Here is a 26,140-nt window from a genome sequence, read left to right on the forward strand (position 1 = left end):
CCCCTTTACAAAGCCATCCCATGGTGGGGACCTGCCTGTCCCCCCCCAACCACACCTCTGCCCTCCCCCAAGCACAGCCCCAGATCCCCAGTCCCCCCCTCCCATGGCAAAACCAGCGCTCCCCACTTTTGGAAGGGGGGGATTCTCCAGTTAAACCCTCCCCATGTGCCCTGGGGAGGGGGGGGGGAGATGGTGTGTGCACCTTGCATACCCTGGCAGCCCCTCCCCACAGCTTCTGGCTGAGACACCCCCCCCCCCCAAAATCCGTGGGGAGGCTTTGTGGGGGGGTCTTTGCTCTTGATGTGGGCTATAGGCTCTTGCAGGGGAGGGGGCTCACTCCAGCTTGGAGCTGAGGGGGCAGAGTGATGTATTTGGGGGGGGGGGAACAGGTTGGAGGTGGCTACCCAGGCAGCCCACCCTGTGCCCCCCCCCCCCAAAAAAAAAACCCTACCTGTGGGTGCTGGGTGTTGCCGCCTGCGCCAGGCCCAGCGGTGACAGTGTCTGAGCAGGGACAGGGCCACCGCGTTGGCAAGGCAACAGAGTGATGGCAAAGCGAGGGGGGGGGGCTGCAAAACTGGGGGGGAAATCACCATGGGGGGGGTCTGTGTATTGTGGGAACGGTCCCTGAGGGGGTGTCACTGGTAGCGTGTGTGACACACCCCCCCCCAAATTGTGCCAGGCTCTGCCCGCACCCACCTAAGCCCCCCCACCCTGTGACACCCCAACCCCAAACCAGGCCAGGACCCCCCCCTGGGGGGGGGCCTTGTCCCCTGTATAGGGCACAGCGGCTTTGTCACCATTTCATGGGTTTGGGGACAGTGCTAACGAGGGTCTTGCGTGGCTCTGGCTTAATGGGGGGGGGGTCCCACTAACCCCCTGCACCCATCAGCGGCACTGGGGTGATGTGCTGGGAGCCAGCACCCCTTGGCCAAGGGCTTTTGGCTTGGGGGATGGCAGCTGGGTGACATGTCCCTGGGACCCCCCCCCCCCACCTCCACTTGTCCGTGTCCCCCCACCATCACCCCCACGAACCCCTCCAGCACCATCGGCCGCATCCTGCTCTCCCCCATGGGATGGCCCTGAGGGAGAAAAACCCGGAGGAGGGGGATGATGGGGGGGAGATGATGGGGGGGAGATGATGGGGGGGAGATGATGGGGGGGGATGATGGGGGGGGATGATGGGGGAGAGATGATGGGGGGGTGCCCCCTTCCCTGCTCCTCCTGGCCGGGCTGCGGGCATCATCCCCCGGGGGATGCAGCGCTGGGCACCAGGGCGAGAAGCACCCCCGGACTGCCCCCCCCTCCATGCCTGGGTGTCTGTCTGTCTGTGTCTGGGTGTCTGCCTGGGTGTTTGTGTCACACGATGCCACTAGGTGTCACCAGGAGCCCGCGGTGCGCAGCGCCCTGGGGAGGGACCTGGAGCATCCTCAGCCCGGGATCACCCGTGGGATGCAGAGTGACCAGGTAGGGACCGGGTGGGGACCGGCAGCATCCTTAAGCCTGGATTCCCCAAAGGGATCCGGAGCAATGCCCAGAGCCAGATCACCCATGGGAGCCAGATCACCCATGGGAGCCAGATCACCCATGGGAGCCAGCGCACCCTCACACCTGGAGCGGCTGGGGGGGGTCTGGAGCACCCTCAGCCTTGGACCACCCATGGGAGCCTGTGCACCCTGGGACCTGGAGCGGCTGATGGAATCCGGCTCTTCCCTGGTGCAGAAGATCAGGTGTAACCACCTCTACCGGGGCACAAGGTTGTCCCCCCCCCAGCCCTTCCCCTTGGGCCCGCAGGGCTGCTCTCACCTGCCCCTCCACAGCACCCCAAAGACCCCACTGAGGTTCCCCCCAACGTCCCCATCACCTCTCCCCCCTCCCCCCGTCGGGGACATGTGCCGTAGGGCACAAACCCCAAAAGCTGGACAACCCCCACATCGTGATTCAGCAGAGCTGAAATCCCGGTGCATTCCCGGGACCTGATGGAGACCTGTCACACCAAGAGCAAAGTCCGAATCCCGCTGCAGCCCAGGGCAGAGTCCCAGGGCCACCACCCCGAGCCTTCGTCCACGGGGAACAACCCCGCCGCAGCGGGAGGCCGCGTACGGCACCGCCGTAGGAGCCGCTGCCGCCTCCCAGCCTGCGGTCGGGCTTTATCGCTGTGGCGGTTCTTGGGAAATGGTTTACCAGAGTTAATCAGCTAAGTCATAAAAGTCACCATAAACTGCAAACCTTGAGCCACGGAGGCTGTGGTCCTGCTGGAAAGGGCCGGCCGGGTGTCTGGGCAGAGTGGAGGGAGGATTTCCCCCACCGTGGTCCAGCTGAGACCCTTGGAAAAGCCTCCAAGGGGATGAGATTTGGGGGTTCCTCTTTTACGATACTCGGCAAGACAAAAAGCTTCACCCTGTGCTGAGAACAGCCCTGCTGTAATACAATACAAAACAGCTTTACAGATGTTTGTAGCCACATCCAGCTGAACTATCTCGACTTTCAGCAGCCAAAAAGACGTAGCAGCTCTCAGCCCTACATGATCCAATGGGACGTGGTTGCTTGTCCCATCCACACAGCAGGGATAAACCCAAGGGTGGCACATGGCAGCGTTTGCCGAGGGGTCCCTGTCCCCCCCGGCCACGTGCAAGGGGACTCAGTGGCAGCCGATCTGGGGACAAACGAGCCCCTTCAACGCTAGCCAGCACCCTCCTCTTACTGGGGAACAGTGGGCCATTTGTAACTAGCTCTTTAATTACATCGCTGGGGGCATAATGGCTTTATTAAATCTCCCTGAGCTTTCCCTGAGCTGGCAATAATGAAATCCTCCCTGCGCTGCTGGCACGGTGACGTGCCGGTCAGGTAGCAGAGCCAGCGTTGGCATGGACCCGCGGGGTTTGGGGATGTTTGGGGATGTTTGGGGATGCTTGGGGCTGCGACAGCTTCCTGCAGATCAGTGAGTTGAAGCGGCTCGGTGGATGCTGCTCCGGCTCCCCAGCTATCGGCCAAGCCCGGCACCCACTCCGGGTTTTCCCTGGGCTGCCAAGCATCCGCGGAGCGATAGGAACATCATCAACTGATAATTCACGGTAAAACCAGCAGTTTCTGCCCTTTCCTGGCTGCTCACCCCCACACTGGTGTGGGCGGCTTCCCCTCCCTCTGCCAGAGATTATCAAATTACCATTTTGCTGATCTAACCTCTTTTGGGTTGGGGTTGGTTTTTTTTTCCTTCCTAAATCAAGTTTTTATTGCTAAGAAATGCTAATTTGCAAGATGCCTCCCCGGAGGACTGCGATTCAAGAGCCCAGCTGCCTCGGAGGAACTGAGCTGCTGCCTGAAACAACCCCAGCTGCTGCAGTTCGCTGTGAAACCCCAAACCTGGGGCAAAATCAACAGTTTTTCACTAACTATAAGAGGGGAAAAAAAAAAAGGTCATGTTGGAAGGCTCTGTGGCTGCCAAGAGAGTGGCTGTGGGGTAGCTCAGGATTAAGTACAAATTGTCCTGCTGGGTCCCATCAGGGGGTTGGTTCCCAATTCCTTGGGATCCTGTGAAGGCTGAAAAATGGGTGATTCCCAGCTGGGACAAAGCTCTCCTGGAAACCTGGATCTCCTCCTGGCAGCAATTAAGCTGCCCTGTCCTCCTCCTCCTCCTCCCTGGGAACACAACTTTGCTGAGCCGGGCAGGCGATACGATCAGTGCAGCCAGTGCAAACACTTAATCTCTTTCAGAAGAGGCTGAAGGCGTGTTTATGGCGATTTTTTAATAGCAGCTTGGATAAACAGCCACGATAACCCACACCGGGCTCACAGCGGATGATTAATGCTCCCGGAGCAGTCACGCTCGTTCGCCTCAGGCTGGGATTGTTTTCGGTTATTAAAGAAGGGGAAGAAAAAAAAAAAAGGGAAATAATGGACTTTGCCATATTTTATTGGGCTGATGGGTGTGGAGGGAACACGTTGGCCTCTTCGCTCACCCCGTATCGGTGCCCAGCTCTGGCTGGCTGGTGAGGAAGGGGGGGACGGAGGGATGAAGGGTGAGAGATGAAGGAGGAGGGATGAAGGAGGAGGAATGAAGGAGGAGGGATGCTTTCTGGCCAGGCTTTTACTTCTTGCCCTGTGATGCTCCTGGCCACATGCCTGGCACTGGGCACATCTCCTGGGGGCTCCCCAGGGGCTGACTATCGGGCTCTTGCATTTATTTACGACCCTCCCAAAACGTGCACATCATTTAGGGGCCCGGAGCCGACAGCTGCCTTCAGCACGCTACATTTTCAGGGCCTTGCAATATCATAGCGCACCCTCGGGCTGCTGGTGCTGGTCCCAACCCGGGGGATGGAGCCTGAAGAGATCCGACACTGGAAACCACATCTCCATCCCCTTTCCATCCAGCTCCAGCCCCCACCGAGCCACCCAGCGCTGAAGGTGGGGGGAAACACACAGTCCCGTGCTGCCAGCCCGGCTCACGTGTGTCCCCCACGTCCGCACGAGGACCAACCTCCCCCGGGCCATAAACCCTTGTCCTAGGGCAGGCACATGCTGGGTAGCTTTTTTTTGTGGGGCAGGGTGGAAATCGTGCCGATAAGGAGCATTTCTGCTGCCTTCAGTCTCCGGCAAGAGCTGAGTGTGCACTTGTGGTAATAAAGCAGCAATCACTGCTCCGGGGCTGGGGGTGAGCTCCCTGCGGTCCATTGCACCCCGTCCCCATGCCCAAGGAACGCACCAGGCTTTAAATACATCTTTTATCCAGGGAAAAGCTGGAAACAGCCCTGTGGTATTGCCAAAAACCCTCAGCAGAGATATTTCATGGTCAGACAACAGGACCCGGAGCGAGGACTCCTGGGTCCCTCTTGCTATCCCAGTCCCCAAGCCAGGTGACATCAGGGGGCTGCACTGGCCACAGCACTTACTCTAATGGTTCATAATTATTTTAGCAATCACAGGGCTGAAATAAATGGCAAAAAAACAGTTCCTTGGGGTGTTTCTTTTTTTTTTTTTTTTTTTAAGGATCAGAAAAAAGCTGTTTGTTTAGATGAAAAATTTTGGACTGGAGAGATGGTTTTTCTCTTCTCCCTTACGGCAGCGTCACTGCATCTAGGAAAGCAGCTTAGCGAATTATACACTATGATAATAGATTGAATTCGTCAGTAAATAAAGCAGGAGCCTTTAAACTCTGGGTCCGGAGAGGGAGGAAAAAAATTCTCCACACAGTGATGTGTACCAACCGGTGCAGCAGCCGTTGTGCCCACAAAACCACAGTCATCAGGAAAAGTAACACACAAGGCTGCACACCTGATTAAAAAAAAGCTCTTTTTGAGCTTTAAATCAGGAGGGAATCCTTTCTCTCCCCTCCAGAAGCTCCTTGGTTGCTCAAACAGAGAGATGGAACAGACAGGATTTCTGAAGCACCCTTGAATGCTTTGAGAAATGGGGTGGAGAAGCCAAAAATGTTATTTATAATAAAAGAAGGGGAAAATGGGCTTGAGCATCCCCAGCCAGAGGCTGTAGGGCTGGGATATAGGCCAAAAAATTACCAAATCTTCCCAGCCAGCACCAGGGCCATCCGTAAATATCCGCTCCTTCACACAACCACCCTTGCTCTCCCTCTCCCATCACGCTGCTATCACGGCTGATACTTTAGAGCTCCCCTAAGCAATATTTGCTGTCAAACTCCTTATTTCCTTATTCTGGGGACTCTGGGGGGCTGCACCAGTGGGTGCCCCAGCTGCAGACAGGGAGATTATTTTTTTTGCAGGTCTGGCAAGCCAAGGCGCTTATCCAAAATGCCGAGGGCAAGTCATGCTCCTTCGCAAGTGAGGTACCGCCACGGTCGCACCCCCCCAACGCGCTGCAGGGACCGTCCGGCCATTGCACACGTGTCCGCGCACACGCGCTCCGGGGAGGGGGAGGACAACGTCTCCATGCAGCTAGTGATGGCGATGCAAGCCGATGGGGAAGCATCCTCCCGGCCCAGGGCAGCCGCCGGGGACACCACATCTCGCCCAGCGTCCCCCGAGCCCCCGTCCCCGAGAGCGGTTCAGCATCCGTTTCCGTGGCAACGCATTTTTTCCACATCCTTCGATACCTCCCGTCCCTCTGGTCTGTGGCGCTGGCAAGCCCTGGGTACCCAGCGTGTTGGGAGTAGGTGGGTGTCCATCACCCGCTCCGGCACCCCTGAGAGGGGTGGGACAGTGGTGACTGGTCCCCCTGCTCTGCAGGGTGTCCCACGAGTGTCTCTGAGCACATCCCATAGGGCACAGCATGGATTTGGGGCAGCACAGAGGCACCAACGGACATCTTCAACCTTGCAGGCATCTCGCCTGCCTTCCTGGGCCAGCAGCCACTTCATTTGCCAGCACCCTCCCTCATGTAGGATGGTTTTTTTCTGCCTAATCCCAGCTGGAGCTTTATAGGATGGGATGCCTCAGAACCACGGGCATCCTTGGAGAGGCAGCCATTGAGAGAACTTCTTGCCCAACACAAAGTCCCGCAGCAGCACCAGCCCCTCTTGCACCAGCCTTGGAAGATGCTCATGTGCAAAATGATGGAGAGCTGCCCTTCCCCTGCGGGGTCACCCCTCGGAAACACCAACACTGGAAAAGGCCTCCCTCACTGGGATTTCTGGATACCAGCACCATGCTGAGATTGCAGAGCCTGTTTCGGCTGCACCGCTCACCCGAGGGCCCCACCAGTGTGAGAGGCTGCTCCGCAATGCCCCAAAACCGGGAAAACCCCTCCCCGGCACAGCTGGGAACAGAGGCTGGCGGGGCGCAGGAAATATCCATTCATCAGCGCTTGGTCACTAGCCAAACTGGAGCCAAACCAACCATTTTTTTCCAACTTCCCAGTAAACTGGAGTTTCTGGAGACCTGTGGGCGGTGGGGAAAGAGGTCAGCAAGGGGGGTTGCAGGCGGACGCTGGCTTTGCCACCGGCTCCGTGATGCCCGGGCTCACTGGCGGTGCCGGTGCCGTTCTCACGCCCATACAGGCTTGGGGTCAGGGAGACGAAGGATTTTGGGGTGCCCACATCTGCCAGTGCAGGTTGGGAAGGCAGGGTGGGAAGCTGTGATTTTTGGAGGGAGGTCTAATAGATACCAGAGGGTTGCAGGCTCCTAAAGGCTTTTTTTTTTTTTTTTGGGGGGGGGGAATGGCTCTGCACACCCTTTAGGGTCCCCAGCTCCAGCAGGAGGACTCATCCTTTATCAAGGGACCATGCTGTCCCCATGGGTTCACCCTGTGGGCTCACGCCGAGGGGCTGTGGCTGTGCTCAGCTGTTCTGCAGCACCCAGCGGGGCCAACAAGTCAAAGGGTTTCCCTCTGCCCCCTCCCAAAAAGCTGTCCCCTCCGTGGCAGGTGTCTGCTGTGTCCCCATGGGGTGGTGGCCCTGACGAGGGGTGATGGGCTCAACCAAGCCAGGGCCTAAGCTCAGCCTGGGAACGGCTCCCAGAGCTGGGGCCAAGCCTTGGGGGAAAGGGATTTAGTTAATTAAAAAGAAAAAAAAAAAAAAGAGAGGAGCTATCAAGCTCACCGACACGGGTCTGGTTTTCATTCTGAAGGAACTTTTTGTTACTCATTTGTCATCAAGCCTAAATCCTCCAAGTCCAAAACATTTGGTGCGATGGGATGGGATTTCCTTCACCAGCAGCAGAAATATTCCGTTTCTCTGAAAAACCAGGTTACGCTGGCGAGGGGGTTCACTTTGGCAAGAAGCAGCAGGAGATGGACCTTGGCTGCCCCCCAAGCGAACGCTTTCCCTTCTGCGCTCACCCTCGTGTCCCGCGGCGGGTGGCTGGGGCGCTGCCGAGGGGCGTTCACCGCGTGATGCCGGCGTGGGGAGGGGATGTCCTGCCAAGCACCGTGGTCCGGTTGAGCTGTATCCCCCTGCACCGAGCCGCGAGGGGACCGGGACCCTGCAGGGATGGAACTGCCTCCCACCTCCACCCCAGCCTTTCTCCTCCTTTCTCTTTTTTTTCCACCTTTCCCTCAATTCTCCTCCGTCTCCTTCCCCAGCCCCCTCCCAGCATGGCCAAACGCCAAAGGGACTTTGCACCCCAAGGCAGCGCTCGCTTCCCCGCTCCTTCCCGCAAGCCCGGGAGCTGCCGAAGGGAGAGCAAAACGCTCCGGTCTTATCTACGAGGGGAGGCAGGCTCGGTGGGCAGGGTTTGCGCGAAGGCTGCTGGCTTATAAGCAGCCGGCAGCGGAGGCAAAGCTATCTCGCAAGGCACCGAACGGGGCCCCCCCACTCCGTGCACCGCTCCTGCCGCGATGCCCCCGGCGCTGGGGCTGCTGCTGGGGCTGAGCCTGGTGGGTGCCCTTCAGCCCGGCCTCGAGCCCCTCCAGTATGAACCCACGGAGGAAGGGGCCATCCTCTTCGCCAGCAACTACAACAGCTCGGCTGAGCTCGTCCTCTTCAAGAGCGTTTCGGCCAGCTGGGATTATTACACCAACCTGACGGACGAAAACGCTGCTCTGCAGGTGGGTGGCGGGACGGGGGGCGATGTCACCGCGGGGGTGTCCCCAGCACCAGGGTTACTGGGGGACGGGGGGGGGGGACGGGGGGGGGGGGCTGGGGCACGGTGGGGACACTTGGTGTGGTCCCCTTCCTCCCTGCGGGATCCTTTCTGGGCACCCCAGGATGGCAAACCAGGGCTGGGACTCGTAGTCCGGGAACCACAGGGTTTTGCCCCAAATTGGCCCTCGGAGAGATTCTGCACCGGAGTGACAGCCCCGGTCCTGGGACAGACCCCAGGTTATTTTTAGAGGTGGTCGCCTCCCTCAAGCACCTTCTAGTTTCCTTTCCCACCTTCCCAGACTGGGGTCAGGTGTCAAGCGTCCTTGTCCCTGCCCAGTGGCACCGCATCCCGGTGCTGTGCTATGCCAGAGCCCTGCCAAGTCCCGGTGCCGTGGGCTTTTTGTTTGGGGCGGACGCCGGGAGCCCGAAGTGCGCACAAGCGACGGGGTGGCATCAGGACGGAGGCTGCCACCCTTTCGTCCCTGTGTCCCCAGCCCAGGGGATGAAGCCAGCTTCGGGAAAGCACTCCAGGCTACGGGGAATTAGCTATCAGCCCAGCTACGTGCCGGCAGAGTTCCAGCAGGGAGCAATGCTGTGTGCATCCCACAGGCATTTGCATGTTTTGCCTGGGATTTGCGTGTGTTTGGGCTGGATTTAGCGGGGCAGGGAGTTTGAGCAGCCCGGGAGCTGCTCTCGGTTGGGTGAGCTGCAGTACGGCCCCTGCCCGGCACGGGCCAGGGAATCACGGTGCCTGGATGGGGTGCAGAGGTTTTCCCAGTTCTTGCTGTGCCCTGGGAGCTGCTGGCTGCCCCAGTACCGGGGGCACGGCCCCAGTTCAGGGACCCCAACATCACCCCTGCACCCCAAAGGCTGCCGTAGAGCCCCAAACCCCTCCGGATCCCCCAGGGATTGGGGGGAGCACGGCATGTCCCGCAGTAGGAAGGAAACGTGTCTTTCTGCGTAGGGGCAAGGTCGCGGCCAGGTCTGGTAGCTGCCAACATGGCAGGAGACCAGAGAGCACCCAAATGCCACTTCAGCCTTTTTTTTTTTTTGGTGAGCCGACGCGATGTCTGGTTAGGCATCCGGTGTCTGCTGCAGGTATTTCAGTGGGGCTGGGGACTTTAGGGCAGCGCAGGAATATCCCAGCCACGCTGAGTCCAAGGTTAGGGCCAGGAAAGCACCTTTCATGGACTTTTCTCAGGAAGCATTTCCAGGCCAGCCTTCACCCTTTCCTGTGTTAAATGCCCGAGGATCACGACCAGGTGCTCCCTGCCATGTCAAAACCCAGGATGAGGAGGGGATCCAGCCCCTGAGATCAGCCCACCGATGGGGCAGCAGGGAGGTCTGCGGCGGGACGGGGAGGCACCGACTCCTCAGGGGTTAACAGCTGGCCGGCACAACCCAAAAGGCTGAATTTAGGAGATCCCCTGAGCCAGGAAAACCCCAGGCACATCCATAACACCTGAGCCAGGCCACCACGGTGCGGGTTCCTCCAGGACCTACGACGAAGCAGCAGCCCCCAGCCATGCAGGGACAGACAGAGGGATGCTGGAATGACAGACAGAGGGATGCTGGAATGACAGACAGGGAGTTCGACTGCCGGAGAGGGATATGTACCATCTCCTGCAAGCTGGGGGGCTGGGCAAGAGGATGGAGATGGTATTTGGGGTTCGGGGGCTTCTCACGGGTGCCCGGGGCAGAGCAGCCCCAGCACCCTGGGCCACATCCTGTGCTGTTGAATCTTCACTGTGCAACCAGGAGCGGGGAGGGACTGGCGTGGGGGGCTTTGGGAGGGAGACTTGGGGGCTGTGGGCAGCCAGGGGCCTCTGAGCCCCCCTCCCCAAAGGGGCACCCCCCACCAAAAGAGCTCCCAGCTGTGGGGGCAAAGGGCCAGGGCTGGTGGGCACGGCCATGGCGTGGGGGTCTTGGGCAGCGCCGCCAGCCTCGGCTCGCTCCGCCGGAGCTGTCAGGAGAGTTTAGGGTACGATTTGCCTGACCAAACACAGGCGCCTGTTCAAGGAGAAGATGAAACACAGCTGGATTCTGCTTCCTACAGCTCCCCCGGCTCCCCAGCCAGTAAAGATATCCCCCGTTTAGTGGGGTGATGCAAGAGCATCTTGCTCCAGTTGCAGGGTGTCTGTGGAGGATCAGGGCCAGCTGGTACCCAGAGTGATGCTTGGGGTGCTGGGATGTCCGCGGGAGGTGGTGGGTACCCGGCAGTGGGCAACCAGCGGCACCCAGCACTTTCGGCATCCCTGCCCCTGGGTCACCTGGCCATATGGGTGCCTGCCCCAGGCAGCTGCTAAACCTGCCGCACCGTAACTCCCTTCCCTCCCTAGTGCCAGCCGAGGGAACGTGAAGATTAAAATAAAACAAACCAGGCTTGTTGAAGCCAGGCTAAAAATGCCAGGAATAACAACTAATGAGCTCCATAAATCATGGCGGGACAGCACCCAGACAGCAAACAGGCGCTCTGCACCTTCTCATTCCATCCTGCGCATCGCCCGAGCCGGGACACTCTTGAAAGGTCAATGTTTCCCAAAAATACAGCTGACACTGGCCAGGCTGGGATGCGACTGCCCATAATACACCCCATCCCAAAATCGTGGCCGCTGGCCACAGCTCCAGCTGCCTAAATAACCCCCCACAGTGCAGGCAGCTCCCGGCCATCCCACGGCCCTGGGAAGGGACGTCAGGGGTGGCAGGAGATGGGTAAGAGGGAGAGACCCAAAACCAGGGTCTCGGTGTAAATGGGTGCCCCTCTGCAAGGTGAAACCCAGATGTGGCACTTCTAGGGCATGGGCTGCAGACAGCCAAAGGAGAAATGTATAGACCTAGCAAGGAGGTATAGGAAGGAGAAAAGTGAACGTGGCATCTTTCCTTTGGGCGTCTGCAAAGGTGAGAAACAGCAGGAATAGGAATAAAATGAAGCCAGGCTTCAGACCTCCTTCTGAAACTGGAGTCTGGCAGCTGCCAGAGCCAGGATGGGAGCACCTGGACACCCTGCCCACACACCGTGGACACCCCTGTCCCAGCATCCCCACCCCATCCAGGCCACGACACCCCAGAGCCGCCTCCAAAAACATCAGCAAAGGCCACCTTGGCGGGTGCTCGCCGGGAGCGCTGCAGGCGAGCGGGGGCTGCAGACATTGCCGTGTCGGCTGGAAGCTGATGTCTCTGTCTATGAATGTCACGGACCGGGGACAGCCCTGCTTGCCACCTCGTGTCCTGTCCCCTCTGGCTCCCACAAACCCTCGTGGGTCTGAATCCGGCCCCCCAAACCGTCGCCTGGGTGGTGGCATGTCCCAGGGCTGGTCCTGAGTCCCCATGTCCCCTCTTGCCATGCAGGTCCAGGCGTCGCTGGAGGAGCAAAACTTCATGGAGCTGTGGGGGAAGAAAGCCAAGGAGCTCTACGGCAGCATCTGGAGCAATTTCAGTGACCCGCAGCTGAGGAAAATCATTGGCTCCATCCAGACCCTGGGACCCTCCAACCTACCCCTGGAGAGGAGAGAGCAGGTAGGCGAGGTGCCGGCGAAGCCCTGGGCATTGCTGGGGTGCTGCGAACCCCCTTAAAGGGATGTTTCCCAAGCCCCCAGACTTTGTTGCTGGCCCATTGCCTCTCCTTTGCATTTTGGTTGGTCTCCCTGGCCTCTGCAGAGGGAAGACAATGATGGAGGGTGGAGATGGCGTGCTATCTCCGGGGAACGTGGGGTGCCTGCTTGCCCCATTATCCAGCCCTAACCTCGTCTCAGAGCTATCCCAGTGGTAACTGGAGATTTCCTGCTTACACAGAGCAGTCCTGGGCGTCACCTGGAGACCAGCCAGGCTGTGTCCATGGCCGGGGGCCAGCTGGCTCGACCCCCTCACCCCGAGGTTCCTCGGGGATACTGAAAAGGAGGGCTCCTGCAGCCACCTGGCTCCTGACCCCTCCCTGCGAGCCCAGAAATGCTGTGCCTTGGTGACACAGTTCCGTGCTGGGGACTTCAGGACATCCTGAGCGTTTCCCAACCCGGTCCTGAGCTTTCAGGGTAGTTTACCTAAACGCGACATGATTTCAATTTCCACGCATGAAAATATTGCCCAGCCCAGGCTGACATGGCAGCCACTTGCCTCTGCATGAGCGCAGGGACGCTGGCACTCCCATCCCCTCCATCCTGGCCCATGGCACCCTGACAGCCCTCCCCACCAAACCCCTGGCAAAGCCCAGCGATACAACCCTTTCCAGAGAAGTGCTAGCCCTGGTTCCTTCCAGGAAACCCATCCCTGCCCTCTCCCAGATAACAGACATCACCACGTCTCCTCCCTGCACATCAGTCATTTCTCCCCTGCCCCCAGGCAGCTCCATCCCACAGCCACCACCGTCCCCTATCTCCATCCCTTCTTCCCAAGCCGGAGCAGAGGAATGGGAGCAGAGAGGGACAGAGAGGAGGAATTTCCTTCCCTGGGAATGGACTCCCCAGGCAGGTTCCAGGAAACCTCCTGTTGCTATTGTTTGCTGTTGTTGAAGTTCACAGAAATAAATCCCCCTCCTCCTCCTGCTTTTCTTATGGGGTTTTGTTTTGTTTTGTTTTGTTTTACCCGCTTAGATAAACAGGCCGTGCCGCAGCCCTGCTGACAAAGAGTTTTATAAATAGTCCCGCTCCGGGACACCGTGAGCCCTCACGCCACGTTTGAGGGGGGTTTGGCGAGCAGCTGTGCAGGGGTTGTCTATCCCAAAGAGCCTCCCTGCTCCCACCATGCAAAGAGTGTAAAACTCTGGGTGATAACATGCTTATCTCACCAAAAACGTGCTGGGTAAACACACCGATGTTCCTCCATATCCGTCCAAACACACACACACACATGCTCCGGAGCTGGGAATTCTGTAGATCCCTCCTGAAGGGCCATTCCCATCCCCTTCCAGCCCCAACGTCTTCTCCTTCCCCGCAGTACAACACCATCCTGAGCAACATGGACAAAATCTACTCCACGGCCAAGGTGTGCCTGCCCAACAGTACCTGCTGGGAGCTGGAGCCAGGTATAGTCCTTGTCCCTCCACGCCTGCGGGGTGCTGAGCACCCCGTGGCCATGAGTTTGTCCTGGTCCCCACATCCCCAGCGGGTTGGGGTTGGCAGGTCCCATCCGTGTTCATCAGGGTTGTCCTGGGTCTGGCACAATGGTGGTGGCACCTCTGCAGAGCTGTGGTGGGATGTGACCTCCTCCTGCCCCTCTCTCATGTACTACTTGTCCCCTCTGTCCCAGACATCTCGGACATCATGGCCACCTCCCGCAGCTACAAGAAGCTGCTCTATGCCTGGGAGGGGTGGCATAATGCCGCGGGCAACCCGCTGCGCGCCAAGTACGAGGAGTTCGTGAAGCTGAGCAACGAGGCCTATCGGATGGATGGTATGAGCGGGATGGGGGGATGCAGGGGGTGGTCAGGGATCAGGGGTGGGAACTGGGGCAATGGGTGCCCTGCTGCTCTCCCCATCCCGCATGCAGCTGGGCATCCAACTTCCATTTCGTCCATGCCAACACTTTGGAGAAGGGGCAAAAACCCTTACTGCTGTCCCTGGGTGCCAGCTCTTGGGGCTGGGTCGGGGGGAAGCCCCCGGGGGCCAGCGCTGGGCGTCATCACTGCCTCCCTGGCAGGATTTGAGGACACGGGAAGCTACTGGCGCTCCTGGTACGACTCAGTCTCCTTCGAGGATGACCTGGAGCATCTCTACAACCAGCTGGAGCCACTCTACCTCAACCTGCATGCCTTCGTCCGGAGGAAGCTCTATGACTACTACGGCCCCAAATACATCAACCTGAAGGGTCCCATCCCCGCTCACCTCCTCGGTAAGAGGAGGGACCCTCCCAGCCTGTGTCCATGGGTGCTGGTGAGGACAGAGGGGCACACGCAGGGCCATAGTGGGACAGGGAGGTCCCAGTTGTCACTGTGTTTCTTTTCCTCCCGACCTACCACCAGGTCTGCTCCAGCTGTTTTCTCTCCTCAGGCAACATGTGGGCTCAGCAGTGGAACAACATCTATGACCTGATGGTCCCCTACCCTGGGAAGCCCAACCTTGACGTCACGAGCACCATGGTGCAGCAGGTGATGGACTGAGGGACTCACTGGTGGCACCAGGGGGACAAAAACAGGGGGTGCTGGCCAGGGCTTGCACATAACATTGACCCCATGTGAGTGGTTTCTCATATCTGCATAGGGGACAGCAGAAAAGCCATGTCTGGGAGGGGAAGGGATAAAGTAATGACCCCACTCCCCCTCTGACAATGACCAAAGAGGCAGTGGGTGGGCAAAGAGGAAGGACAGTGTGGTGGGACTGGTGCCAGTTCCCGGGTTGGGAGCTGTGTCCACACCATCACACAGCTCCAAGCCTTCCTGGGGCATCAGCCCTGCTCCCCTATTCTGTCCACGCTGGGTGTCAGCACCACTGTTCAGTGGTTCTTAGGAATGCTCACCCCATTTCTGGTGCCAGGGGTCCCCATCAGGGTGAGAGGGCCAGGACCCTGGTCCCTTAGAGGGACCCACCTCATCCCCACGGTGCTGGGAGAGCATCAGACTCAATGTCCAGGGCATTGTCAGCCCCTTCCACGGTTGTAACCTACTGCCTGCTGCCCACCAGGGCTGGAATGCCACGCACATGTTCCGGGTCTCAGAGGCGTTCTTCACATCCCTGGGGCTGCTGGAGATGCCCCCCGAGTTTTGGGAGAAGTCCATGCTTGAGAAGCCAACGGATGGGCGGGAGGTTGTGTGTCACGCTTCAGCCTGGGACTTCTACAACCGCAAGGACTTCAGGTGCGTGGGGACTTGCAGGGGCCCAGGACTTACAGGGTGGGTAAGTCCCTCCTCCATCCCCCTTGGTGGTCACCATTTGGGGTACCCCCAGCCTGGCCATGCAGCCCAATCTGTCACCTGCTGGGGTAAGGTCTTGGGGCACCACGCTGCCCTGCCTTCCCCTCCACTGGGTCTTCTCCCTTCCCCATGGGGTGCTGCCACCCTCTCAGGGACTCCGGAGGGTCCTTCCCATCGAGGGTCTGCACAGGCAGCCAGGGTCCCTCACCCAGCTCAGGCGATGCTCTGTTTCCACCCGGCAGGATCAAGCAGTGCACGACGGTGACCATGGAGCAGCTGTTCACGGTGCACCACGAGATGGGCCACGTCCAGTACTACCTGCAGTACAAGGACCAGCCCGTCTCCTTCCGCAGCGGGGCCAACCCTGGCTTCCATGAGGCCATCGGCGATGTCATGTCCCTGTCTGTCTCCACCCCCAGCCACCTCAAGAAAATTGGTCTCCTCAATAATGCCACTGAGGACACAGGTATGGCAGCTGCCCTGGGGAGCTGGGTGGCCTGGAGGGCTCAGGCACTGCCCATGCACCAGGAAGGGTTTGGGACATACCAGGGTGGGCTGCAGTCTGGCAACGCAGCCCAGAGCAGGCAAGACCCTATGGCTGGTTGTGTGCCTTTCACCCATGTCTGGTTCCATGCACAAACCCTTCTTGTCTCCATGTAGGATCCATCTTGTCTCCATGGGTCCATGCTTTACCCCTCCTTGGCTCCATGGGTCCATGTAGGATCCATCTTGTCTCCATGGGTCCACGCTTAACCCCTCCTTGGTTCCATGGGTCCATGTAGGATCCATCTTGTCTCCATGGGTCCATGCTTAACCCCTCCTTGGCTCCATGGGTCCATGTAGGACCCTTCATGGATCCATCCTCCTCACCCTCAAGGGCAGGAGGGATGCTCTCCAGAGCCTGTCTGTTCCCTTCCCTTCTCCATCAGAGCCCCAAACCTGAAAGCAGCATCTCTGTGCTTGATCGGCTTTGACCTTTCCAGTATTTCCCCTTCCCTCGCCAAGAAACATCCACCCCAGGAGCTCCCGGTGTAGCTCTGCGGAGGAGGCGCTGAGCGCTTACGTGCGCAGTCATGAGGACAGTCAGCGGGTGACGTGTCTGCCTGCCAGCCGGCACAGCAGAGGAGGACTTGTCGCCGCAGGGCACTGCCCGGCTTGGCAAGAGTCTCTCCCCCCGCCCGACGTCTCTCCGCCGACACGTCAAAGCAGACGGCGGCAGAGGAAACCAAGCATTTGCAGACTCCTGCCGCAGGCAGCTGCTTTGCGGAGGAGGGACGGTCCTGGGATCCTCCTGCCTTGTCATTAAATACGTTTCATGACAGGGAAGCCATCGCAGCAGCCAAGAGCACTGGGCCAATGCTGCGTGAACACCGCGGAGCAGATGGTCCCTGCCTCGAGGCATCGCTGCCCGACTAACCAGCCGTTGGCAGCCGTGCCACCACGGCGATGGCAGCCAGTAGACCCTCAGGGCAGCGCTGCCAACCCCTCTCTGACCCCACAGCTTCAGCTGGGTCTCCAGTGGGTCCTTCTTTCCCTGGGTTTCCTCGAGGCAATGGGGAAAGGAGATGTCAGATGTCATCATCCCCTGTGCTCCCCATGATATGGTTGGTGCCTGTCCTAGAGTTGACTCTGGTTCTGGGTCTAAACCACGAGATCCTCTGCAGTGGTGTGACAGCCCTGCAGATCAAATTCCCTTCACCCTGAGGCCCCAGGGTAAATGTGTGAAGAGGGAACCATTAGAGCTACACTCACCAAAGACCTTCTCACTCTGAGAGCCAGGCTGAAAGTAAGGGGACACTGTGCTTGTCGCCCCCATTGTCCCCACTCAGTAAAAAGGCGGATGTTGCCCCAAGTAGGAGCTGTATCTAGAGAAACCTCCTGTATCCTACACAGCCTTCCCTAGGGACCAAAATTACGCACTGAAATGCTGTCCTCATTTCTCACCCAGATCTGCTCACTCTCTTGCCCACAAAAAGTCTAGTGGCCATAGTACTGTCCAGCCATACTCCTTCCCAACCTGGTTCAGGCTCTGTTTCACGCAGAGAGCAACATCAACTATCTGCTGAAGATGGCCTTGGAGAAGATTGCTTTCCTACCCTTCGGCTACCTCATCGACCAGTGGCGCTGGAACGTGTTCAATGGCCGCACGCCCCCAAACCGTTACAACTATGACTGGTGGTATCTGAGGTAGAGGACAGTCACCAAGGGTGGATGGGGGTGTGGAAGCTGGGGAAGGAAAGGAAGGCAGGAAAGAAGAAAGGAAGGAAAAAAGGAAAAATTAGCCATGGAGATGGCTGGAGAACAATGGATAGATGGGTGGATGGGTGGGTGGGTGGATGGATGGAAATACATGGAAGCGCACCCTAATTGTGCAGATTTCTTCAGCACTGTGCCTTCCTTTCCCATTCCCTGCCTTGATTCTTCTGACCCCTTATTTCCATGCTCATGCTTTTGTTCTCTGTTGTCTACAGAACCAAATACCAGGGTATCTGTGCTCCGATTTCAAGGAACGAAAGCAACTTTGACCCTGGAGCAAAGTACCACATCCCTGGGAATACCCCTTACATCAGGTAGAGGAAGTGCTGGCAAGGGAATGGAGGCTTGGGGGGCAGAGGGAGCGGGAGTTCAGCTCTGTGGGCAGGGACTGGGACATGTTGCTCCTGGTCAAGACACAGAGACCGTCCAATGCTTGGGACCACAAATGGTGGGAAGCTGACGTGCGGCTGGGTGCCTTCCCCCATGCCCTGGGACTTGTCTGCTTCCCTTTGTCCCCAGTGGTCACCTTTATGGGCTTCCTTGGCAGGTACTTTGTGAGCTTCATCCTCCAGTTCCAGTTTCACAAGGCGCTATGCCAGGCGGCCAACCACAGCGGTCCCCTGCACACCTGTGACATCTACATGTCCAAAGAGGCTGGAGCCAAACTCAGGTGGGAACAGAGGAGGGTTGGGACAATCACCACGGGCAGATGTGCGCGTGGAAGCTGATGGTGTGCAAAGGAAGGAAAGAAGAAAGGAAGGAAAAGTGGCTATGGAGGTGGCTGGAGAAATAGCTTTGCAGATGGATGGATGGAAATACATGGAAGCACTGGGGTGGGGTGGGTGGTCCTCACCAGAGTACTGCTGTTGTCCGTGTGATGAGCTCCCACCCAGACAAGAGGTCATTAAAGCACATTTAGTTCCTATTGACTTCCTGGGTGATAACAAATGCATGAGTATGTGACGGGGAGTCCTCAGTCCCCATATGCAGGACAGATGGCAGCTTCAGAGGCAGTTTGCAGTTTCACGTCCCACTCGGGAATAGCACCTTCAGCCCTTGTGATGCTGAGACACCACCACTGCTTTTCTCCCATCCGTCCCCTGGCCTCATGCTGGCTTTTGCTGACCCGCTCCTCTGTAGGGAAGCGTTGAAAGCTGGGTCTTCCAAGTCGTGGCAGGAAATCCTGTTCAACCTCACTGGCACGGATAAGATGGATGCTGGGGCCCTCCTGGAGTACTTCAGCCCTGTCACCAAGTGGCTTCAGGAGCAGAACAACAAGACCAATGAGGTGCTGGGCTGGCCTGAATTTGACTGGCGTCCCCCCATCCCTGAAGGCTACCCTGAAGGCATTGGTAAGGCTGCAGCTCCATCCTGGGTCTGGGGAGGGGTAGGAAGAGGTGTCCCAAGGGACATCACTAACCCTCAGGCAGGACAGTGCTGAGGGAGGTCTCTGCTGTGGGTGGAGGAGGTCTCCATGCCAGGAAGGAGAAAGAACCAGCTCCGTGCTGTGGAGGAAGCAACTGCCATTAGCCAACCCCTTGACATACCATTGTCTGAAGCTGTGGCCCTGCCACTGTAGCAATGCCACCAGCCATGGTGTGACAGGGCATCTGTTTTCAGCTGCATCCTTTCTGCTCCCATGGGAGGGTTTAGGGCATGCAGCTTGTCCTGTTATCCCACTCTCTGCCCAATGGGACACCCCAGCAGTGCCCCTCTGCCCTCATTTCTTGGCTCAACCTGCTGCCAAGTTGTGGCATCCTTCGATGGACCTGCAGTTCTGGGAAAAGCTCAGCCATGGCTTCTCTATGGGGTTGTGCTCTTTCAAAGAGAAGGACTCTCCTGACCTTCCCCCCTCTTCCCCCATTTATCTACTCCTCTAGACAAAATAGCAGATGAAGCACAAGCTAAAGCGTTCTTGTCTGAGTACAACAGCACGGCCGAGGCAGTGTGGAACACCTACACCGAGGCATCCTGGGCCTACAACACCAACATCACCAACCACAACAAGGAGATCATGGTATGGGAACAATCCTGGGGCTGTGTGGGGAGAGGCAACAGCCAAGGCAGGCAGTTGGTACCCAGGGCATGTTTCAGCTGAGCTCTGAAACCCAGGGCAGCCTCTGCCCCTAGCCAAAGGGTAATGTTCCCAACCAGGAGGTGCCTTTTCCATGAAAACCCTCGTCGTGCCATGAGGTACCCACAAGGGCAGCCAGAGGGAGGTTGTCAGTCATGGCATGCCAGGTGGTGTTTCTAGGGATGGCTTGTGTCTCAGGGATGTCCTCAAAGTAACTCCTCTTCTGTCCCCTCCTGCCCTTGCAGCTGGACAAGAACTTGGCCATGTCTAAGCACACCCTTGAGTACGGCATGAGGGCCAGGCAGTTCGACCCCTCCGACTTCCAGGACCAAAGTGTCACGCGCATCCTCAAGAAGCTGAGTGTCATTGAGAGGGCAGCCCTGCCCGAGAATGAGCTGAAGGAGGTGAGCTGCAAGGGGACAGAGCAGGATGGGGTGTCCCTTGCCACTACCCTGTGTGGAGACACAGGCTTCTCCCAAACTTTAGGAAATGCCACTGGGCAGCCACCCCCTGCCCTTGAACGAGGTGATAGTTTGGTACCTTCTACACAAAGCCAAGGTCCTTGTCTCCAGGGTTTCCCACCCAAAGGTTGCCTATCCCAGGCTGCAGTGGGGCCTGGCTGCTTGGCCTCTTGATTGTTGGCCCCAGTCCCTCTTGTATTAACTCCACTTTGTCTCCATTTGGGGGCCTTGGAAGGGACCAGAGGAAAACACCTGAGAATATCTCAATGGGCTGTGACATTATCCAAGAGCAGGAGCAAGGATAACCAGCTTACATGATCTGATTTTCTTTGCAGTATAACACCCTCCTCTCAGATATGGAGACCACGTACAGTGTAGCCAAGGTCTGCAGAGAGAACAAAACCTGTCACCCACTGGATCCTGGTAAGATCTGGCAGGGTGTCCAGTGAGTCATCTGCAACAAGCCCAGAAAGGAGGGAATTTTTTAATATGGGCATGGAGAAAGGTCATGAAGGGGCCTTCCCCCCTTCTCTGTGATGGCCCCTGAGCAGCACGTTGGGTCTAGCACCACTGCATCAGTCCAGCCCATCCAACAGCATCACTTTGGCTTCATTGCTCTCTCTTCAGACCTCACAGACATCATGGCCACCTCACGGGACTATGATGAGCTCCTCTTTGCCTGGAAGGGCTGGCGGGATGCTTCTGGGAAGAAGATCAAGAACAACTACAAGCGATATGTGGAACTGAGCAACAAGGCAGCCGTGCTCAATGGTCAGTGCCCTGCTCCCTTAGAGACCCACCACGGTCTTAACCCCCTGTGAGCAGAGGATTGGGCTGATCGTCCAACTGAAGGTCAAAATCTTGAGGGTGTGGAGGTCCCACCAACTCCCATGAGATCCACTGTCTCATAGATATGGAGGGACCTGGGGTGTCTGATCAGTAAGACTTGCCCAAGAAGGGCAGTGTCTGACAGCTTCTGCTCTTGCCCTACCACAGGCTACACAGACAATGGGGCCTTCTGGAGATCCCTGTATGAGACACCCACCTTCGAGGAAGACCTGGAGAGGTTGTACCTGCAGCTGCAGCCCCTGTACCTCAACCTCCATGCCTACGTACGCCGAGCCCTATACAAAAAGTATGGTGCAGAGCACATAAACCTGAAGGGTCCCATCCCTGCTCATCTGCTAGGTAAGGGCTCTGCTCGAGCAGAGCTGCGTCTCCCACCAGGCATAGTTTGCTCCAAGTCATGTCAAGAGTTGAGGCTGGTCTCTGTTCAGCTCTGGCCAAAGGGGCCACGGTCCCATGAGATGGGTCTGCAGAGGCCAGCCTGCCCCAGGGAAGGGCAACACTCTCAGCGTGACTTGACGTCTCCTGCACAGACGGCTACTGCTTGCATCACCCTTGTGCAGGCAGGGCAGGGACGAGACAGGGTGATCCATCCTGCACAGGAGTTGGGAGTAGCTGGTTGCCTTTGTTCTTCTCTCCCTGTCTCCCTCCTGCCATGCAATGTCCTCCTGTGCTTCCCAGGCAACATGTGGGCCCAGTCATGGTCCAATATTTTCGACCTGGTGATGCCTTACCCAGATGCCACCAAGGTGGATGCCACCCCGGCCATGAAACAACAGGTCAGTGCTTTTTCAGGCTGCTCTGGGCAAGCCCCTTGGGACCAGCACCCTTTGGCCGTTGTCACCACTCATCTTGCCAAATGTTCTGGTGCTGCCAAAAAACCTCCATGCCTCATCTGTGTTCTCTACCCACCTGGCTATGCCAAGGGCTGGATCCAGCTCTAGCTGCCCCCAAAAGATCTCCCCTGCCCAGAGGAATAAGGCTGTCCCTGGCCTCTCATCCTTCCTGCAGCCCCCAGCACCTCTAGCATCCCCAATTGCCCCTCACCAGGTCCTCTGTCTGCTCTCTCCCCAGGGCTGGACACCCAAGAAGATGTTTCAAGAGTCGGACCGTTTCTTTACCTCTCTGGGCCTCATCCCCATGCCGCAGGCGTTCTGGGACAAGTCCATGATCGAGAAGCCAGCAGATGGGAGGGAGGTGGTGTGTCACGCCTCAGCCTGGGACTTCTACAACCGCAAGGACTTCAGGTGCCCGTGGGGAGCAAGAGGTGGCCCTAGCTGACGTGGTGCTGGGGCAGATAACAGTGACTTGGTAGAATATGGGCACATGGCCTGATGCCACCGCAGTGTCTCTTGCCCTGTGGCTGTGGCAGCCCCACTCTGGTATTGTCACTGGTACCCAAGATGTGGGCACTGCTAGCAGGAGGCCCCATGGTGGATGGAGAGCAATCAATGCCTTCCCTGCCATGCAGAATAAAAAAGGCAGTGAACAGGGACAGGGAATGGGCAGGGGCAGCAGAAGATGCAGGAGAAAATAGAGAGACCAACCCAATTGAGTAGGACCAGCCCATCCTGGCATCAGATGTGGGGTGGGAGCATATGGAAAGGGAGGCCAAAGGGAAAAAGAGCTCAAGAGGGTGTGATCGTTCCTGGAGATTTTCACCCCAGCACTGCCCTCTCTTCTCCCCGCAACCCACATGTCCCGGTCCAGGATCAAGCAGTGCACCGTGGTGAACATGGACGACCTAATCACGGTGCACCACGAGATGGGCCACGTCCAGTACTTCCTGCAGTACATGGACCAGCCCATCTCGTTCCGCGATGGGGCCAACCCTGGCTTCCATGAAGCCGTCGGGGATGTCATGGCTTTGTCCGTCTCTACCCCCAAGCACCTGCACAGCATCAATCTGCTGGACAAAGTCACGGACAACAAAGGTGAGCTGGCAGGGGAGCACCATACGGCAAAGGTGGGGGTGTTGCTGGGGGCAGCTGGAAATGCAGAGGGTCAGGATGGGCTGGGCAGGGTGGAAGGGACATGCATGGTGGATTTGTATGCATGGAGGGGACAGGATCTGGTGAGGACACCCTGCTCTTGGGCAGAATGACCCATACAGGGTGGAGAGGTGGGTACAGCATTGCCTTGCTCACACCTTCCCACCTTGGGCAGAAAGTGACATTAACTACCTGATGAGCATTGCCCTGGACAAAATCGCCTTCCTGCCCTTCGGGTACCTCATGGACCAGTGGCGCTGGAAGGTGTTTGATGGGCGGATCAAGGAGGACGAGTACAACCAGCAGTGGTGGAACCTCAGGTGTGCTTGAATTCAGACCCCTCTTTGGTGCAAGGGCCTTGGCCATCATCCTGCTGGGTCTTTTCTCCCTGTGGTCCCGTTGGCTGCAATGGGACACAATGGGATACATAACCCCTCACACTGTCCTGACACCCTGCTGTGTCCCCTCCCAGCTTACCCCAGCTTCTCCTCCCCATGCTGGGCTAACTCTCCCTCTCTGGCCCAGGATGAAGTACCAGGGCTTGTGCCCACCAGCACCAAGGTCTGAAGATGATTTTGACCCTGGGGCAAAGTTTCACATCCCTGCCAACGTCCCCTACATCAGGTAAGCAAGCAGGACTGGGGCAGGAGGGACACCACTTGGACACAGAAGCAGGTTCTCCAGTTCAGATGCCAGTGATGGCACCTTGTTTCACGGCTGGTGGGATGCTTGGTGGTACCACCCTGAGGGTGCTGGGCAGCTCTGGGGACTGTGACAGAACCTGGGAGAGGAAGGCTGGATTTGGGGGAATTTCTCCCTATCTGAGGAGGATGGGCTCATCCACCCAGGCAGCCATAAAACACATGTTAAAGGAGAAATGCCATCAGCAGATTGGACTGAGTTGATGCAGGTGGAGCTCCAAAGCCAGTGATGCTCCTCCAGACCGGGAGGGTGCAACCGGGGGATGAGGGAGGCCACATCCTCTCTTGCACAGCCACTAGTAGGGTCCATTCCCATGTCCTCACCCCTCTCCACTCCCCACCAGGTACTTTGTCAGCTTCGTGATCCAGTTCCAGTTCCACCAGGCGCTCTGTGCGGCAGCCAGGCACACGGGTCCCCTGCACAAGTGTGACATCTACCAGTCCAAGGAGGCTGGGAAGATTTTGGGGTAGGTGTGTGGGCAGGGCAAAGACAAGACATTGATGCCCCCAAAAACCTTAAAGCCAGCCCAACAAGATGGGAGGCAACGCAGCCCCTGGTCATCCATCCCCTCCCTGCCCCAGCATGGGATGCTCTGCTCCATGGCCCTGGGGTGGAGGCAGGGGGGACCCCAGCCAGGGGCACCTTGGGCTGGGTGCTGGGGCTGTGATTGCAAAAGCTGCCACTAGATGGTAGCTGGGACCCTGGCAGGTGGAAGTCTCCCTCTGTCCTCCTCCTCCTCCTCCTCCTCCTCCTCCTCCTCCTCCTCCTCCTCCTCCTCCTCCTCTTCCTCCGCAGCCCCCTGTTCCTTAGGGAAAACAACCTCTTGCTTCAAGAAAAGCACCTGCAAAGTTAACTCTTTCACCCAGGAACTGCTCTGCATCAGGCTGGATTCACTGGAGGGCTTTAATCCATGCAACCCGCCCCCTCCCCTTTGCCCCATGCAAAACCTCCTTCCCTGTGCCCTGGGCTGGCAGTCCTGCGGTGCTGGGGGCACAGACTGTACCCAGGGCTGCTGATAGCAAGAGGCCCAAGCCCTGGGGAAAAGGGAAGGGCTGGTGGCCAAGAGTATGATGGGGAACTCACTGGGACTGGTGGCCGAGAGGATGATGGGGAACCCACTGGAGCTGTTTTCTCCTGCCACAGGGAGGCCCTGAAGCTGGGTTTCAGCAAGCCGTGGCCCAAAGCCATGGAGGTCATTACTGGGCAGCCCAACATGTCAGCTGATGCCCTGATGAGCTACTTTGAGCCGCTCATGACATGGCTGGTGGAGGAGAACAAGAAGAACGGGGAGGTCCTGGGCTGGCCTGAGTACAGCTGGACTCCTTACACAGGTATGCAGGGCTCAGCCAAGCACAGCAGGTCCACGATGGGGCAGAGCTCAGCCCTCGCCAGGGCCGGGATGAGGCATGTGGAAGACATGGAGTTGTCTTGGTGCCCCTTGGCCACTCCAAAAACCACAGGGTGTTTGGATGCTTTTCCCTGATTTCCCATGGAGCTGAGTCTAAATGGGACAGGGCGTCCAAGATACCAGCAAAGGGGGAGCTGGTGACTCAACACACCCCAGCCCAGAGCCACCGGTACCAACCATGTCCCTCATTTCTCCATTTTCCAGCCACTCCAGCCCAAGCCAGCGCCAGCCAAACTGATTTCCTGGGCATGTCCCTGGCCAGCAATCAAGCCTCAGCAGGTGCCTGGGTCCTGCTCGCCCTGGCACTCGTCTTCCTAATCACCACCATCTTCTTGGGTGTCAAGTTCTTCTCAACCAGGAGAAAGGCCTTCAAATCCAGCTCAGAAATGGAACTGAAATAAGACAGCCATCAGCAGGGGAGCACGGACAGGGTGCAGGCATGGGCATTTGGCCAGGCTGGCAGCTATGCCATGGGCACATTTGCCAATGAAGCCATGGGTTTCCACAGCCCAGTACTCCTCTCTCCAATCAGGTCAGAGGGTTTTTTCCACTATGCAAGAGCCAAAGCAGAAAAGAGCTATTTATTTGTCAACGTCTGCATCAGGGGAAAGAGAAATTCGGGCACCGGCAGGCACAGAGCTGCCCCTGCGCCCAGGGCTAGGAGCCGGTCCAGTCTGGGCACCCACCAGCCATCTCCAACCCACGGGCAAAGCCACAGAGACTTCAAGTGACAGAGGGCAGTTTGGGGAGAGACAGAACACATTCCCACCCCCGGTTTGCCTCTTGCCAGGCTGTTTGCTTGCATGGATGAAAAATAAACCCATGTCTTGCCACCCTCAGAGCAGCAGCTCGGCTCCTTCTTGCAGGTGGGCTGGGATCTCAGTGGGACAGGGCTCTCAAGCAGGAGAGCTGCCACCCCAACCCAGTGCAAATACAAATCCCTGGGGACCAGCTTGGCTTCAGGGCAACACACCTGCAGCACCCAACCTCCCCATCACGAAAGCTCAGCATCCCCTTTGCAGCATCTCCATCCTCCCCTAACCCATGGCTCCCATCACAGCTGACAGCTC

General features: G+C 58.0%; 1 protein-coding gene across 1 annotated transcript; it reads left to right on the top strand.

The window, feature by feature from the left end:
- Nucleotides 1-7,924: 7,924 nt before the first annotated feature.
- ACE (angiotensin I converting enzyme) lies at nt 7,925-25,911 on the top strand. The gene is made up of 25 exons (XM_075036250.1): nt 7,925-8,454; nt 11,840-12,007; nt 13,421-13,508; nt 13,733-13,876; nt 14,123-14,314; nt 14,473-14,570; nt 15,103-15,275; nt 15,575-15,798; nt 17,375-17,519; nt 17,804-17,902; nt 18,136-18,258; nt 18,729-18,940; nt 19,469-19,605; nt 19,908-20,066; nt 20,459-20,546; nt 20,751-20,894; nt 21,120-21,311; nt 21,651-21,748; nt 22,044-22,216; nt 22,680-22,903; nt 23,136-23,280; nt 23,486-23,584; nt 24,006-24,128; nt 24,806-24,993; nt 25,275-25,911. Exons 1-25 carry the CDS (start codon nt 8,245-8,247, stop codon nt 25,469-25,471), a joined length of 3,843 nt encoding a protein of 1,280 aa, XP_074892351.1. The 5' UTR covers nt 7,925-8,244; the 3' UTR covers nt 25,472-25,911.
- The last annotated feature ends 229 nt before the right edge of the window (nt 25,912-26,140 follow it).

Source organism: Buteo buteo, chromosome 9, assembly GCF_964188355.1.
Source record: "Buteo buteo chromosome 9, bButBut1.hap1.1, whole genome shotgun sequence".
Lineage (NCBI taxonomy): Eukaryota > Metazoa > Chordata > Aves > Accipitriformes > Accipitridae > Buteo > Buteo buteo.

Bases quoted from the DNA above. Each gene is read 5' to 3' on its own strand.
- ACE (XM_075036250.1), top strand. From the start codon at position 8,245: ATGCCCCCGGCGCTGGGGCTGCTGCTGGGGCTGAGCCTGGTGGGTGCC. The intron at 13,509-13,732 runs GTATAGTCCTTG...CCTCTGTCCCAG, and splicing joins CTGCTGGGAGCTGGAGCCAG to ACATCTCGGACATCATGGCC. The intron at 15,799-17,374 runs GTATGGCAGCTG...TGTTTCACGCAG, and splicing joins TAATGCCACTGAGGACACAG to AGAGCAACATCAACTATCTG.